The sequence below is a fragment of the Bufo bufo genome, chromosome 1, assembly GCF_905171765.1.
Source record: "Bufo bufo chromosome 1, aBufBuf1.1, whole genome shotgun sequence".
Classification (NCBI taxonomy): Eukaryota; Metazoa; Chordata; class Amphibia; order Anura; family Bufonidae; genus Bufo; species Bufo bufo.
The window spans coordinates 9,708,849-9,726,225 of NC_053389.1; the positions used below are offsets into that span (position 1 = coordinate 9,708,849).

General features: G+C 45.1%; 1 protein-coding gene across 1 annotated transcript in view; it reads right to left on the reverse strand.

Moving 5' to 3' along the window:
- Positions 1-1,837: 1,837 nt before the first annotated feature.
- Positions 1,838-17,377, reverse strand: part of LOC120987313 — a 64,402-nt gene continuing 48,862 nt past the window's right edge. The window contains exons 8-9 of the mRNA XM_040415883.1: positions 7,522-7,665; positions 1,838-2,470 (exon numbers count right to left, since the gene is read on the reverse strand). Coding sequence (XP_040271817.1) covers positions 2,268-2,470; positions 7,522-7,665 — 347 coding nt within the window. The 3' untranslated portion in view covers positions 1,838-2,267. The remainder of the gene's footprint in view (positions 2,471-7,521; positions 7,666-17,377) is intronic.

Sequence of the window (17,377 nt, forward strand, 5' to 3'; positions counted from 1 at the left end):
CCCCCATAGTGTTCTTCCTCCCCTCCAACACCATAGTGTTCCCATAATGTGCCAGTATAAGATGCCCCCATAGTGTTCCCTATGTACTAGCAATGCCCCCAGTAGATGCCCCCATGTGCCAGAAATGTCCCCAGTAGATGCCCCCATAGTGTCCACATGTGCCAGAAATGTCCCCAGTAGATGCCCCCCTAGTGTCCCCAATGATGTGCCAATAGATGCCCCCATAGTGTCCCCATGTGCCAGCAATGCCCCCAGTAGATGCCCCCCATAGTGTCCCCCATGTGCCAGCAATGCCCCTAGTAGATGCCCCCATAGTGTCCCCTTTGTGCCAGCCGTGCCCCCAGTAGATGCTTCCATAGTGTCCCCCATATGGCCGTAATGCCCCCAGTAGATACCCCCATAGTGTCCCCCATGTGTTAGCCATGCAGCCAGTAGATACTCCCATAATGTTGCATATGTGCAAACAATGCCCCCAGTTTCGCCACAGAAAAGCAAAAAAAACCAAAAAAAAACACTTACCTCCACCCTGTCAGCGATGCGATGCAGGTCTCTTCCGGCCTGTGTCCCGCGCTGTACGGCTCAGGCGGCGCGATTACGTCATCGCGCTGCCTGCATCGGTCTCTGATAGGCTGCTGGCCTTATGCCAGTAGCCTATCAGAGGAACACGGAAGGGAGACGCCTCTCCCTTGCCCTGCTGCAGTGTTCAGGGGAGATGAGCAGGGGTCAAGTCCTGGGGAAAAAAAAGTGTGGGAACTCATCCAAGATCCACTGCCACCCTGACCCCCCCCCCCCCCCCCAAAAAAAATATGTATATATATATTTGGACCTTAGGACCAAGGTCAATACTGTGATTTTTTTTTTGGAATATATATATATATATACAGTACAGACCAAAAGTTTGGACACACCTTCTCATTCAAAGAGTTTTCTTTATTTTCATGACTATGAAGGCATCAAAACTATGAATTAACACATGTGGAATTATATACATAACAAACAAGTGTGAAACAACTGAAAATATGTCATATTCTAGGTTCTTCAAAGTAGCCACCTTTTGCTTTGATTACTGCTTTGCACTCTCTTGGCATTCTCTTGATGAGCTTCAAGAGGTAGTCCCCTGAAATGGTCTTCCAACAGTCTTGAAGGAGTTCCCAGAGATGCTTAGCACTTGTTGGCCCTTTTGCCTTCACTCTACGGTCCAGCTCACCCCAAACCATCTCGATTGGGTTCAGGTCCGGTGACTGTGGAGGCCAGGTCATCTGGCGCAGCACCCCATCACTCTCCTTCATGGTCAAATAGCCCTTACTTTCAAAGTTTTCCCAATTTTTCGGCTGACTGACTGACCTTCATTTCTTAAAGTAATGATGGCCACTCGTTTTTCTTTACTTAGCTGCTTTTTTCTTGCCATAATACAAATTCTAACAGTCTATTCAGTAGGACTATCAGCTGTGTATCCACCTGACTTCTCCTCAACGCAACTGATGGTCCCAACCCCATTTATAAGGCAAGAAATCCCACTTATTAAACCTGACAGGGCACACCTGTGAAGTGAAACCTCCAGCAGTGCTGAGATCTCATCATCCGTTTGTTTAAATGAATTTCAATCACTTCAAAGGCAGACTGGGGGTCGTTGTACTTTGTCTTCCAAGCTGCACAGGAATCCTGTCCCGTCTGACCAACTCCACAACTGCAGTCTGACGCTTCTAAGAAAAATTACCCAAACTATACGTAACCATAGAAAGAAATAGACAAAAACTTTTTGGGAGTGTTGAAGGGGCACAGCTTTATTTACAATCCCTGAAGAACAATGGTAGTAAAGTACTAGGTACGTTGACAATTTAGATGTACAGGAGACCCCCCCATTTGTCCACCAACCCTGAGTTCAGTGCCCTCTCTCTCCATTCTAACAGAGTCAGGACACGTTAATGGAACCAATGTCCCACCCGGAGATCTGAGTACTACGATGGTCAAGGTGTCAGATCCTGAGCTGATCTGGGCCCTTCCCTGAATGACTTGTCCATTGCTATATCCATTAAGTTAAATGGTGGACCATTGGGTGGAGAACATGAGGTAAACACTGAAAATTGAATATTGAGCCATTGGTCAGGGGGTCCATTTCTGTGGGGCTACATAGTCTTTATATAGTATAATAGCCATGGCAAGCAGCAGCGTAGCGAGCATTGTCATTCATATATGTAATGAGACTACACCTAACCCAGAGCATGGTCCAATAAAAGAGCAGCAGATTAAAAAAAAGGCTCCAATGTCTACCATTGTATGTACAGAGCATAGATCATAAGAAGGAAGTAAATATAAAGCTCGTTAGGAAAGCGATCGCCGACTTTTGATGGAACGCCGCAGATTACAGTCTCCTTCAAGGATGAAAACTCATCGACCACAGTTCTGTTTCCACTTTTACACAACTTAGGATGGGCACAGCCACGAAAGACTTCTCTGCTGGTGAAAAAAGCTGGAGATAAAAAATAATAATAATAAAAAAAAAATATATATATATATATATATATATATTTATATATAAAAATAATAGCCATTATAGAAAACATAATGCTGTGCACCCAGGCCCTCTACATCAGATGTGTACAACGGTAAAGGAGAACTCTGCTAATGTGGGTCACTGGACAGAGGCGCATGTGGCTGTGCTGGGAGATCACACATATCCTCTTATATGACTTGCTCACTGGTCACATATACAGCAGAAGAGGAGGAACTGGGGCGGGGGCTGCAGAGGAGGAGCTGAGGTGGGGGATACAGAGGAGGAGCTGAGGTGGGGATACAGAGGAGGAGCTGAGGTGGGGATACAGAGGAGGAGCTGAGGTGGGGATACAGAGGAGGAGCTGAGGTGGGGATGCAGAGGAGGAGCTGAGGTGGGGATACAGAGGAGGAGCTGAGGTGGGGATACAGAGGAGGAGCTGAGGTGGGGGATACATAGGAGGAGCTGAGGTGGGGATACAGAGGAGGAGCTGAGGTGGGGATACAGAGGAGGAGCTGAGGTGGGGATGCAGAGGAGGAGCTGAGGTGGGGATGCAGAGGAGGAGCTGAGGTGGGGATGCAGAGGAGGAGCTGAGGTGGGGGATACAGAGGAGGAGCTGATGTAGGGATACAAAGGAGGAGCTGAGGTGGGGATACAGAGGAGGAGCTGAGGTGGGGATACAGAGGAGGAGCTGGTGGGCTGCAGAGGAGGAGCTGAGGTGGGTATACAGAGGAGTAGCTGGTGGGCTGCAGAGTAGGAGCTGAGGTGAGGGCTGCCAATGAGCTTTACCTACCCAATTCATCAACATAAGCAACACTCCATAATCCCCAAATATAACCTTTGCCCATTTATATAGAGATTAAAGCTGGCTGTACACACCGAATAAACCTTGGGGGTTGTCCTGACTCAGAAGAAGTTGGGGAGAAATAAGGATCATGTATTTTAGATTTCAATCCTATATTATCATAACTATAAATAAATACAGAGAACAACAAACACTGAAATGCGCTAGTACGAACAGAATGGTCTGGAGGAGACAGAGGAGTCTGGAGGGGACAGAGGGGTCTAGAGGGGACAGAGGAGTCTGGAGGGGAAAGAGGGGTATGGAGGAGGACAGAGGGGTCTGGAGGGGACAGAGGAGTCTGGAGGGGACAGAGGAGTCTGGGTGGGACAGAGGAGTCAAAAGGGGGTGTCACGGCTGTATGTGAGCAACAAGAGCATGCACAGAAAATAGAGCTACTGACCGGACCCAAACTAGGGAGGATAAAGGGTGACCCCTGTCAGACCCTCAAAAGCTCTCCCTATGCTGCTAAGCCCATGCCCGGATCCAAATGGTGGAAGGAGGCATGCCCGCGTACCTAAGACTGATGACCACTGTAACCCCTACAATAGTGGAAGGGGCACGGCCACCGGTGCCCTGCTCAGTATATGGAGGGAACCGTGGTCGCCTCGGATCCAGTCAGAAAACACACAGATACACAGCAATGTCTGCACACTTAGCTGAAGGGGCTGCAGCCGCAGTAAAGACGGATCCAAAGACAGGCTGGCAAAATCCGGAGTACTTGCTGCAGCAGAACACAGGTCCAGTGAAAGGATAGCATACAAGGGAAGATACTCAAGCAAGAGCTACAACCCAAATGAGAAATATAATCCACACCTACAATAGGAGGAGGGGGAATATAAAGGCAGGGAAATCAAACGCAGGAGAAACAGCTGGGAGGAAGGAAACAGAGAACTCCTCCCAGCTCTAGTAGTGACATCATCACAGGGGTGGAGAAACAGAGCTGTGAGAACGTCCCAAAGCTCTGGTAGTGACAGGGGGACATAGGAGTCTGGAGGGGACAGAGGAGTCTGGAGGGGACAGAGGAGTCTAGAGGGCACAGAGGAGCCTGGAGGGGATAGTGGAGTCTGGAGGGGACAGAAGAGTCTGGAAAGGACAGAGGAGTCTGGAGGAGACAGAGGAGTCTGGGTGGGACTGCCAATGAGCTTTACCTACCCAATTCATCAACATAAGCAACACTCCATAATCCCCAAATATAACCTTTGCCCATTTATATAGAGATTAAAGCTGGCTGTACACACTAAATGAACCTTGGGGGTTGTCCTGACTCTGTCCCAACAGAAGAAGTTGGGGAGAAATAAGGATCATGTATTTTAGATTTCAATCCTATATTATCATAACTATAAATTAATACAGAGAACAGCAAACACTAAAATGCGCTAGTACGAACAGAATGGTCTGGAGGAGACAGAGGAGTCTGGAGGGGACAGAGGGGTCTGGAGGGGACAGAGGAGTCTGGAGGGGAAAGAGGGGTATGGAGGAGGACAGAGGGGTCTGGAGGGGACAGAGGAGTCTGGAGGGGACAGAGGAGTCTGGGTGGGACAGAGGAGTCAAAAGGGGGACATAGGAGTCTGGAGGGGACAGAGGAGTCTAGAGGGCACAGAGGAGCCTGGAGGGGATAGTGGAGTCTGGAGGGGACAGAAGAGTCTGGAAAGGACAGAGGAGTCTGGAGGAGGACAGAGGAGTCTGGAGGAGACAGATTATTCTGGAGGGAAAAAGGAGACTGTAGGGGATAGAGGGATCTGAAGGGAGATAGAGGAATCTGGAGGGAGACAGAGGAGTCTGGAGGGGACAGAGGAGCCTGGGGGGGACAGAGGAGTCTGGAGGAGGACAGAGGAGTCTGGAGGGCACAGAGGAGTCTGGAGGGGATAGAGGAGTCTGGAGGGACAGAGGAGTCTGGAGGGGGACAGAGGAGTCTGGAGGAGGACAGAGGAGTCTGGAGGAGACAGATTATTCTGGAGGGGACAAAGGAGACTGTAGGGGATAGAGGGATCTGGAGGGAGACAGAGGAGTCTGGAGGGGACAGAGGAGTCTGGAGGAGGACAGGAGTCTGGAGGAGGCAGATTATTCTGGAGGAAACAAAGGAGACTGTAGGGGATAGAGGGATCTGGAGGGAGACAGAGGAGTCTGGAGGGGACAGAGGAGTCTGGAGGAGGACAGGAGTCTGGAGGAGGCAGATTATTCTGGAGGAAACAAAGGAGACTGTAGGGGATAGAGGGATCTGGAGGGAGACAGAGGAGTCTGGAGGGGACAAAGGGGTCTGGAGGAGGACAGAGGAGTCTGAGGGGACAGAGGAGTCTGGAGGGGACAGAGGAGTCTGGAGGGGACAGATGAGTCTGGAGGATAACAGAGGAGTCTGGGGGGACAGAGGAGTCTGGAGGGGACAGAGGGGTCTGGAGGAGGAAAGAGAATTATGGAGGGAGCAAAGGAGCTGAGGTGGGGATACAAAGGAGGAGCTTGTGGGCTGCAGAGGAGGAGCTAAGGTGGGGATACAAAGGAGGAGCTGGTGGGCTGCAGAGGAGGAGCTGAGGTGGGTATACAGAGGAGTAGCTGGTGGGCTGCAGAGTAGGAGCTGAGGTGAGGGCTGCCAATGAGCTTTACCTACCCCATTCATCAACATAAGCCACACTCCATAATCCCCAAATATAACCTTTGCCCATTTATATAGAGATTAAAGCTGGCTGTACACACTAAATGAACCTTGGGGGTTGTCCTGACTCTGTCCCGACAGCAGATGTTGGGGAGAAATAAGGATCATGTATTTTAGATTTCAATCCTATATTATCATAACTATAAATAAATACAGAGAACAGCAAATGGAGGAGACAGAGGAGTCTGGAGGGAGACAGAGGAGTCTGGAGGGCACAGAGTAGTCTGGAGGGGGACAGAGGAGTCTGGAGGAGGACAGAGGAGTCTGGAGGAGGACAGAGGATTTTGGAGGAGGACAGAAGAGTCTGGAGGAGCCAGATTATTCTGGAGGGGACAACGGAGACTGTAGAGGATAGAGGGATCTGGAGGGAGACAGAGGAGTCTGGAGGGGGACAGAGGAGTCTGGAGGAGGACAGAGGAGTCTGGAGGAGGACAGAGGAGTCTGGAGGGAGACAGAGGAGTCTGGAGGGGGACAGAGGAGTCTGGAGGAGGACAGAGGAGTCTGGAGGAGGACAGAGGGCTCTGGAGCAGGACAGAGGAGTCAGAGGGGACAGAGGAGTCTGGAGGGGACAGAGGAGTCTGGAGGGGACAGAGGGATCTGGAGAAGGACAGAGTAATCTGGAGAAGGACAGAGGAGTCTGGCAGGAACATATTCTCTTCTCCTCCCAAGTCAGGAAGACTAGCTACTACCCGGACAGGCTGATTTCTATCTGCCTAGTCAGCTTTAGGTTCTTAAACAAAACATTTCAGCTTACCACCCTAATCCTCCACCATAACATAACTGATGACTCGACATGCCCCTTCGGCCTCATGCTCACAACAGTATGTATTTGACGGTCCGCAAAAAACAGATCCCCAAAAAATTCTGTATTTTGCGGAACGGAACAGCTGGCCCCTAATAGAACAGTCCTATCCTTGTCCGTAATGCTGACAATAATAGGACATGTTCTATTTTTTTGCAGTACAGAAATATGGACATACGGAAACAGAATGCACACGGAGCGACTTCCGCTTTTTTTGCAGACCCATTAAAATGAATGCTTCTGCTTACGGTCCATAAAAAAAACCCGGAACAGACACAGAAAGAAAGTATGTTTGTGTGCATGAGCCCTTAAATGCAGCAAAAGGGATAAAATACATATTTTAAACGAATGACACAGGAGGAGTCAAGTGGCCGTTTACACTGCCTGGAAGAGTCATGCTGTCTGGTGCCAAAACCCTCCCCGCCAGCTTTGATTGACACCCCTCGGCAGCTGTCGCCACCAGAAGGCTCCTCCCACTTCCACGCAGTCGCCATTTCCTAAAGCACAGGACTGATGTACCGTACAGCGCCAGAACATCTTGCTGTGGAATGAGCCATCAGGAAATATGGGAGATGTGGAGGAGCCTGGCGGGGGCGGCAGCTGCCCCCCACCCTGTATCCGCTATTACTGCAGGCATAGCTCCCGGATCTTCAAAAGCCCAAAGGAGGGTCAACAACAGCGGCAAACAGGTGCGGCTTCTGCCCTCCCCCCTCTGGTAACGCCCCTGCTGTTTTTACCGTCTTTCTGTTCCACCATGTAGTTAATACACTGCGTTGCGTTCCCAGTACAAGCGATGTAGTCACTGCCCGTACAGAAGCCGTATGTCTTGTAATAACACGATTCACATTGGATGCCGTTCGTCTCGTTGTTTTCTGAAGGCACTGGAGAAAATATCACATATACAAAGTCAGAAAGAACCATCATCACTGTGACCAGTACTGACCCGGGATAGTCCTCGGATTCTCTCATGGGGGAAGGGAGATTTTAATTTCCTGAATTTTATGAAAATGACGCCCTCTAGACCAGTCAAGGGTCTTGGAGTTGGGGCAGTGTTGCTTCCATGGGCTTGAATGCAGATATAATTAATCTAGGAGCGGGCACAGTTCTCTGTAAATCTATCAATTCCCTATTGATCATTATTATACATCACTAGTAACTAGAGCTCACTGGGCCCCACAGCAACCCCGACTCCCCACAGCAACCCCGACTCCCCACAGCAACCCCGACTCCCCACAGCAACCCCGACTCCTACAGTGTCTCTGTATATAATGTCATTTCATAATACTGTTAAGGGGACCCTGACAATAAAATATTTTAGTTCTCCTCCTGGGTGGGCCCCTTCAGAGTTTGGGCCCCAAAACAGGTGCTTCCCCTATAGCTACGTCCCTGCCAGTATACTCCACAGTGCTGTACAGAGCTCATCACTCACATCCGTCTGTACTACTGCTCCCAGTCTGAACTCCGATTCATTTATCAGTATTTTTGGAGTTCAGAAGGAAACTCACAGCCCAGGACATCTAGTATCTATCTATTATCTATCTATCTATCTATCTATCTATCTATCTATTATCTATCTAGTATCTATCTATTATCTATCTATCTATCTATCTATCTATCTATCTATCTATCTATCTATTATCTATCTATTATCTATCTAGTATCTATCTATTATCTATCTATCTATCTATCTATCTATCTATCTATCTATTATCTATCTATCTATCTATCTATCTATCTATCTATTATCTATCTATTATCTATCTATTATCTATCTATTATCTATTATCTATCTATTATCTATCTATTATCTATTATCTATTATCTATCTATTATCTATTATCTATCTATTATCTATCTATCTATTATCTATCTATTATCTATCTATCTATTATCTATCTATCTATTATCTATCTATTATCTATCTATTATCTATCTATTATCTATCTATCTATTATCTATCTATTATCTATCTATTATCTATCTATCTATCTATTATCTATCTATCTATCTATTATCTATTATCTATCTATTATCTATCTATTATCTATCTATATATCTATTATCTATCTATTATCTATCTATCTATTATCTATCTATTATCTATCTATTATCTATTATCTATCTATCTATTATCTATTATCTATCTATTATCTATCTATCTATTATCTATCTATTATCTATCTATCTATTATCTATCTATCTATTATCTATCTATTATCTATCTATTATCTATCTATCTATTATCTATCTATCTATTATCTATCTATTATCTATCTATCTATTATCTATCTATCTATCTATTATCTATTATCTATCTATTATCTATCTATATATCTATTATCTATCTATTATCTATTATCTATCTATCTATTATCTATTATCTATCTATTATCTATCTATTATCTATTATCTATCTATCTATCTATTATCTATTATCTATCTATTATCTATCTATTATCTATCTATCTATCTATCTATCTATTATCTATTATCTATCTATTATCTCTCTATCTATCTATTATCTATTATCTATCTATTATCTATCTATTATCTATCTATTATCTATCTATCTATTATCTATCTATTATCTATCTATTATCTCTCTATCTATTATCTATCTATTATCTATCTATTATCTATCTATCTATCTATCTATCTATCTATTATCTATCTATCTATCTATCTATTATCTATCTATTATCTATCTATTATCTATCTATTATCTATCTATTATCTATTATCTATCTATCTATCTATCTATCTATCTATCTATTATCTATCTATTATCTATCTATTATCTATCTATCTATCTATCTATCTATCTATCTATCTATCTATCTATCTATCTATCTATCTATCTATCATCTATTATCTATTATCTATCTATCTATCTATCTATCTATCTATCTATCTATTATCTATCTATCTATTATCTATCTATTATCTATCTATTATTTATCTATCTAATTTCAAATTCAAACAAGCTTTATTAGCAAGGACTAAAAACATATTAGCATTCCCAAAGCAAGTAGGAAATAATTGGGTTGGGGGATGGGCACACGTCCAGGGTGGGGGTATAGGAGTCCATGGTATATCAGGCTCCTCTCAGTCTATGGCAGGCAGTAATATATTGTGCTGCTGTGGCCGCTGTGTTCTCCTCCTCCCCCAGCAGTATGGAGAGTCTCTCTTCCTCCTCCATGGAGATGAAGTCTGGGCAGAGATCAGTCAGTCTCCCTCACTGCTGAGTATTTGGGGCACCACAGCAGGAAATGGGTCTTTTCCTCCACGTCCTCCTGGTCGCACTGCTGGCACAGTCTGCTCTCCCTGGGCTTGTACCTCTGACGGTGACGCCCGGATTCGATGAGCAGGCTGTGGGCGCTCAGTCTGTACCGGCTCAGTATCTGTCGGTCTCTGGGGTTGTGGAGTTTCTCCAGATATGGGGTTTGTACTCCCTCAGCAGGCTCTGATATACTGTCAGCTTCTGGGATGTTCTTATGTCGTTCCTCCAGACGCTGATATACTCCTCTTTGCTCTTGTGTATCGTCCTCTGGATTTCTCCCTTTGTCTGGCTGTACAGGTTGGTGGCTTGATCAGGCTGGGTTAGAGTGACTTGTTCCGGGGTATTTCATTTCCCTGATTCTTCTTGTTGCAGCAAGGATTTGTGATGGTAGGAGCTGGGACTGTTGCTATGTAGATTGGCCCTGAATGATAGCGCCCTCTTAAGGTCAGCAAGGTGTAGTGGGAATTTGCTCAGCTCTGAGATGCTTTCAGAATTCCAGGTGGAACATTTCTGCTGGCCCAGAGTCCCACTTTGACCAGTCTGTGTATGTATCTGGACCCCAGACTTCGCTGCCATACAGGAGGATTGGGGAGATGATTGGAGATGATGCTATCCAAAATTTTACTTGCACTGGTGGTATAGACACCTTCTGATGGTATGGAAGGTTTTTCATGTCTAGGACTAGGTAGGTATACCTGTCAGTTTCTGTAAGTGGGTAGTTGTTTAGCAGAGGGGCAGGATGCCCAGCTGGTTTCCAGTTTCTCTTCTGGAACACCATGATGTTGGTTTTCTTTGGATTGATGGGAAGAGCTCATGTGGTGCTGAATTTCTCCACGATTTGCAGATTTTCTTGGAGGCCTTTATCAGTTGGTGATAGCAACAGGAGGTCATCTACACACAGCAGGAATTTCACCTCACTGCCATGAAGGTTGAGACCTGGGGCTGAGGAGGAGTCCAGAACCACTGCCAGCTCATTGATGTAGATATTGAAGAGTGTTGGACTGAAGCTACAGCCCTGTATGACTCCTCTGCTGGAAATAAGCTGTTCTCCTCCCATTTACCAGCTGGAGCTTCTGATGACATTGCTGTAAGCTGGCCCACTGGGGGAAGGACATGAGGGATGAGGAGGCTAGGAGTAGTAACCAACCCTTCTCCATTGCTCCCCAAGGCTGGGATTGCAGTGGTTGGAGGGGCACACCTTTTCTCCTCCTCCTGGCACACCCTCAATTTAGGGGTACCTGTCTGGTGGTGGCTAGGATGCCCTTGGTGTTAGATGAGCAATGGGGTGCAAGGTAAGAGAATTGGTGGCCCAAGTGGGATATGCAGACAAATGACCATGCTGGCTTGTTTGGGTGTTGGGTGTCACAGTACAAGTAATGGGCACAGTCTTCAGACAGATGACAAAGAGTACTGTAAGTAGTCCTTTTTTTATTTTATGAAAGAGTACATGGGCAGCACTATAGTAAGGGGGGCACTAATTTACTGTATCTTCATCTATTTCCAGGTGACTGAAGGCTATTTTGCTTTCTGATGTCTTGAAAGAGTCACTGTACAATACAATAATGTATTCTTATTTATTAGGAAGGGGTCTAATTATCAGATCTGTAAATCACTTTATTGAAATTATTTGTCGGCATCCACCCAAACATAAGCTGCAAAGATATGACTACTCAGGGTCTCACTAGTCCGCTGTGGTTAGGCACGGTCCAGCTCTCCAAACAAATACAAGCAGGAGGAAGTGTGGGCCTGTTCTGGAGTAGATGATGCTGTAGGAGACTTGCCAGATTCACTGCCTCTTCACAGATCTGCAAACCAACATCTTACTGTAAGTCTGCTCTCCCTCCTCCGCTATCTTACATGGCTTATACATTGATTCACCTCTCTCAAGTGTGTATGCAGTTCCATATTAGCAGGAATCACATTTTTTCTGGTACCCCTGAAAAAGTTCAGTAGTCACTGTATACAGAGCTATGTCCTGGATTATATATCTAATCAACTTTTTCAGGGGTCCCAGAAAAATAGTGGTTCTTGCTAATATGGAACTGCATACACACTTGAGAGAGGTGAATCAATGTATAAGCCATGTAAGATAGAGGAGGGAGAGCAGACTGACAGTAAGATAAGTTGGTTTGCAGATCTGTGAAGAGGCAGTGAATCTGGCAAGTCTCCTACAGCATCATCTACTCCAGAACAGGCCCACACTTCCTCCTGCTTGTATTTGCTGGGAGAGCTGGACCATGCCTAACCACAGCGGACTAGTGAGACCCCGAGTAGTCATATCTTTGCAGCTTATGTTTGGGTGGATGCGAAAAAATAATTTCGATAAAGTGATTTACAGATCTGATAATTAGACCCCTTCCTAAGAAATAAGAATACATTATTGTATTGTACAGTGACTCTTTCAAGACATCAGAAAGCAAAATAGCCTTCAGTCACCTGGAAATAGATGAAGATACAGTAAATTAGTGCCCCCCTTACTATAGTGCTGCCCATGTACTCTTTCATAAAATAAAAAAGGACTACTTACAGTACTCTTTGTCATCTGTTTTATGTAAAAAAAAATCCAAGCTCTTTTTTTGTCCATTAGTGGTTTTTAAGCCCTAGGACACTGCATGAGAGTCAGACAACCCACCAGTAAGCTACAGGTCCACCTATTGTTAGGTCGTGATTTTCTCTAGCTATGTGATTCAGAAGACAAATATACAGTAAACCTAAAAGTCTATTTTCTAGGGCTCATTAAAATGTTATTTTTGTTAAAGACTGATAGGGGTTTTAAACCCAAGAACACTGCATGTCAGGCAAGCGTCTAAACCACTGAGCTATAGGCTCAGACGGCAACCTGAGAGATTTTCTTCATCTATGTGATTGAGCATATTAAAAGTACAATGAACCTAAAAGTCATTGCGACGCTGACTAGTCAGAGGAGTCAGACATCAGGGTCACACATCATGTGAATTTGTATCTTATCTAATGTTTAAAAACATTAACTTGTCGTTTTAAGGTTTGAACTTGAACCCAAAAAATCCAGAGTACAAACCAGCAATCTAACCACGGAGCTATGCGCTCATATTATACTGTGATATGTCAGCTTATAGCAGTTAAGCCACAGAGCTATAAGCTCAGATATAGACTTTCTTTGGTTGTGTGATTTAGCATACAAGGAGATAGTATATCTATAGCTCATTCTCACTTTGACCCTGACCTATGAAGATGATAAGTCAAACTCAGATGTCAGAGTCAAAAAGTCAGGGTCAGGTGTGGGGGTCATGTGTCGGGGTCATCTGTCAGTGTCAGGTGTCAGGGTCAGGAGTCACACTAGCATTATTCTGATACTTGACTATGATATCTGACCATTTCCTAAAAGGAACACTTTATAGATGTGGTCCGTGGTGCAGTGGTGTGGACGTGGCTCTTGATGAGGCTGTGCAGGGTATAGATGTGGTCAGTAGCACTGGTGAGGTGGTCTGGATGTGACTCTTGATGAGGCTTTGTAGGGTGTAGATGTGGTCTGTGGTGAGGTGGTCTGAATGTGGCTGTTGATGAAGCTGTGAAGGGTGTAGAATGTGGTCCGTAGTGCAGTGGTGTGGACGTGGCTTTTCTTGAGGGTGTGCAGGGTGAAGATGTGGTCTGTGGCATGGTGGTTTGGCGTGAAGCCTGCTTGGCTTTTGCTGCGGACAGTGTTCTGGCTAAAGAAGCTAAGGATCCTCAGACTGGAAACTCTTGAGCAGTTTCTCTGGTTGCTCGTACATATCCGTAGGTAGTTGGCCAGGTTGTAACTGTAATTGTAACTGGCTCTTGTGTATGGCCATTATGGTTCCAGCTGTGGTGGAAGTGACCTGCACTTAGCATGACATTAAAGAGTTTTGCTTTTGCAGCCTGGATACCCGGTGGCTGTATTTGATCATTTTTTGGAGGATCCCATCTAAGCTGCTGGATTTTTTACCCTTGATCAATGATATCCTCTCTGTTATCTCTTGGAGTGTGACTGATGCATCCAGAGGGTTTTTGGAAATCTTAGATATGAAGGAAAAAATCTTTCATGTTTTTGCGATATCTTTTTGTTCTGGGCTTTGGTTCTCCTTTGGGATGTCATTGCACAGGTCCTTGAAGTACTGGAGTCAGTTGTTGCCATTTTGGATGTGAAGGTGGTTGTTACAGTATGTGCCCATGTGGTTCCATAGTTCCCATAAGGAGTTGTCCTGGAGAGCTTCTTGGAGTTGGAGGTGTTTGGTGGAGAGGTCGCCTTGCTTTTTTTTCTGAGGATGGTATTGCCGTTGTATGGGGTTGTTTGGGTCTTGATTCTTTTTAACTTTAGGCCGTTCTTAGCGCCTTGCTTATGGTTTTACATTCCCTTCAAACCAGCAGTTGGGATGTTGTTTTCTTGGCCTCTTATTGTTGCCTCTTTTTAGGTTGGACATTTCTGCCATGGTGTAAAGTATATACAGTCAGGTCCATAAATATTGGGACATGGACACAATTCAAAATTTTTTGGCTCTATACACCACCACAATGGATTTGAAATGAAACGGACAAGATGTGCTTTACCTGCAGACTGTCAGCTTTAATTTGAGGGTATTTACATCCAAATCAGGTGAACGGTGCAGGAATTACAACAGTCTGCATATGTGCCTCCTACTTGTTAAGGAACCAAAAGTAATGGGACAGAATAATAATCATAAATCAAACTTTCACTTTTTAATACTTGGTTGAAAATCCTTTGCAGTCAATTACAGCCTGAAGTCTGGAACGCATAGACATCACCAGACGCTGGTCTCATCCCTGGTGATGCTCTGCCCGGCCTCTACTGCAACTGTCTTCAGTTCCTGCTTGTTCTTGGGGCATTTTCTCTTCAGTTTTGTCTTCAGCAAGTGAAATGCTCAATCGGATTCAGGTCCGGTGATTGACTCGGCCATTGCAGAACATTCCACTTCTTTCCCTTAAAAAACTCTTTGGTTGCTTTTGCAGTATGCTTTGGGTCATTGTCCATCTGCACTGTGAAGCGCCGTCCAATGAGTTCTGAAGCATTTGGCTGAATATGAGCAGATAATATTGCCCGAAACACTTCAGAATTCATCCTGCTGCTTTTGTCAGCAGTCACATCATCAATAAATACAAGAGAAGCAGTTCCATTGGCAGCCATACATGCCACGCCATGACACTACCACCACCATGCTTCACTGATGAGGTGGTATGCTTAGGATCATGAGCAGCTCCTTTCCTTCTCCATACTCTTCTCTTCCCATCACTCTGGTACAAGTTGGTCTTGGTCTCATCTGTCTATAGGATGTTGGTCCAGGACTGTGAAGGCTTTTTTAGATGTCGTTTGGCAAACTCTAATCTGGCCTTCCTGTTTTTGAGGCTCACCAATGGTTTACATCTTGTGGTGAACCCTCTGTATTCACTCTGGTGAAGTCTTCTCGTGATTGTTGACTTTGACACACATACACCTACCTCCTGGAGAGTGTTCTTGATCTGGCCAACCGTTGTGAAGGGTGTTTTCTTCACCAGGAAAGAATTCTTTGGTCATCCACCACAGTTGTTTTCCGTGGTCTTCCGGGTCTTTTGGTGTTGCTGAGCTCACCGCTGCGTTCCTTCTTTTTAAGAATGTTCCAAACAGTTGTTTTGGCCAGGCCTAATGTTTTTGTTATCTCTCTGATGGGTTTGTTGTTTTTTCAGCCTAATGATGGCTTCACTGATAGTGACAGCTCTTTGGATCTCATCTTGAGAGTTGACAGCAACAGATTCCAAATGCAAATAGCAGACTGGAAATGACCTCTGGATCTTTTATCTGCTCAGTGTAATTGGGATAATGAGGGAATAACACACACCTGGCCATGGAACAGCTGAGAAGACAATTGTCCCAATACTTTTGGATCCTTAACAAGTGGGAGGCACATATGCAAACTGTTGTAATTCCTGCACCGTTCACCTGATTTGGATGTAAATTCCCTCTAATTAAAGCTGACAGTCTGCAGGTAAAGCACATCTTGTTTGTTACATTTCAAATCCATTGTGGTGGTGTATAGAGCCAAAAATGTTAGAATTGTGTCCATGTCCCAATATTTATGGACCTGACTGTAGTTGAGGTATTTTACCGGAAGGTTTGCTCCTTCTTGGTTCAGCTCATACACTATATTAAGTTGTGGAGCATCTCCTTGATCTCTGGTCTGTTTATGGTCTCTATATAATTTGGAACTGACATCTTGGACCGTTCAAAAGATCAAGGTAGACAGAAAAGGCTGGTCTGGTGGAGCCATGTATGCTGCACAGAGGTAGACTTTAGACCGAGAGGTGAGGATGGAGTGGCCTGTTCTTACCCAGATGTGGCTGTCTTCTCTCCTCACTGGTCTGATCTGCTCATGGCGCTCCTCTTTATAACAGATTAATATGTGATTTTTCAGGGTGGGGACAGAGATCTCCCTGTATCCGGTGGGCACTCAGGAGATGATGTTGTGTAAGTCCTTGGATTCATGACGTAGCTATCAATGTGTAATGGACAGTGGCGTGAACCCACTATTCCAACTTACTGGATTGACTTTGAGCTACTCTTAATTATTCTGGTGGTCCCCTGGTTTTCACCCTTTAACTCCTATACAGGGATCTGGCCTTCACTGCAGCAGACCCGCCAGGCCGCTACCTCTTAAAATAGTCCTTGTGTGGGGGATAGCTGACCCATTGGGATCAGAGACACCGGTATGAAGCACCAAAGAGTCAGTACTTCTAGTCAATAAACAGGCAGAGGTCAGGGCAGGTAGAGTTCGTGGAAATCCGTAAAAGTAGTCCAAGGTCAAGGCGCACAGAAAAGGGTCAGTATGGTAGACAGGCTACAGTCAGGGCAGGTGGTGGAGTAACAGTCGGTAAACAGGCAGAAGCTTGGTGCACGTGCAGACAGAATAGCACCTACACTGGTTAAACTAGTAAACTAGGAACCTGAGCTCAGGCAAGGAGTGAGAGGGCAGCCCAGCGAGCACGGAGAGGAGGGAGTGGTGGTGACAAAAATGGGAGTAGTAGTAGAAACAGACACAGGCTGCCGATATAACACTATACACTGCGTGCAGAATTATTAGGCAAATGAGTATTTTGACCACATCATCCTCTTTATGCATGTTGTCTTACTCCAAGCTGTATAGGCTCGAAAGCCTACTACCAATTAAGCATATTAGGTGATGTGCATCTCTGTAATGAGAAGGGGTGTGGTCTAATGACATCAACACCCTATATTAGGTGTGCATAATTATTAGGCAACTTCCTTTCCTTTGGCAAAATGGGTCAAAAGAAGGACTTGACAGGCTCAGAAAAGTCAAAAATAGTGA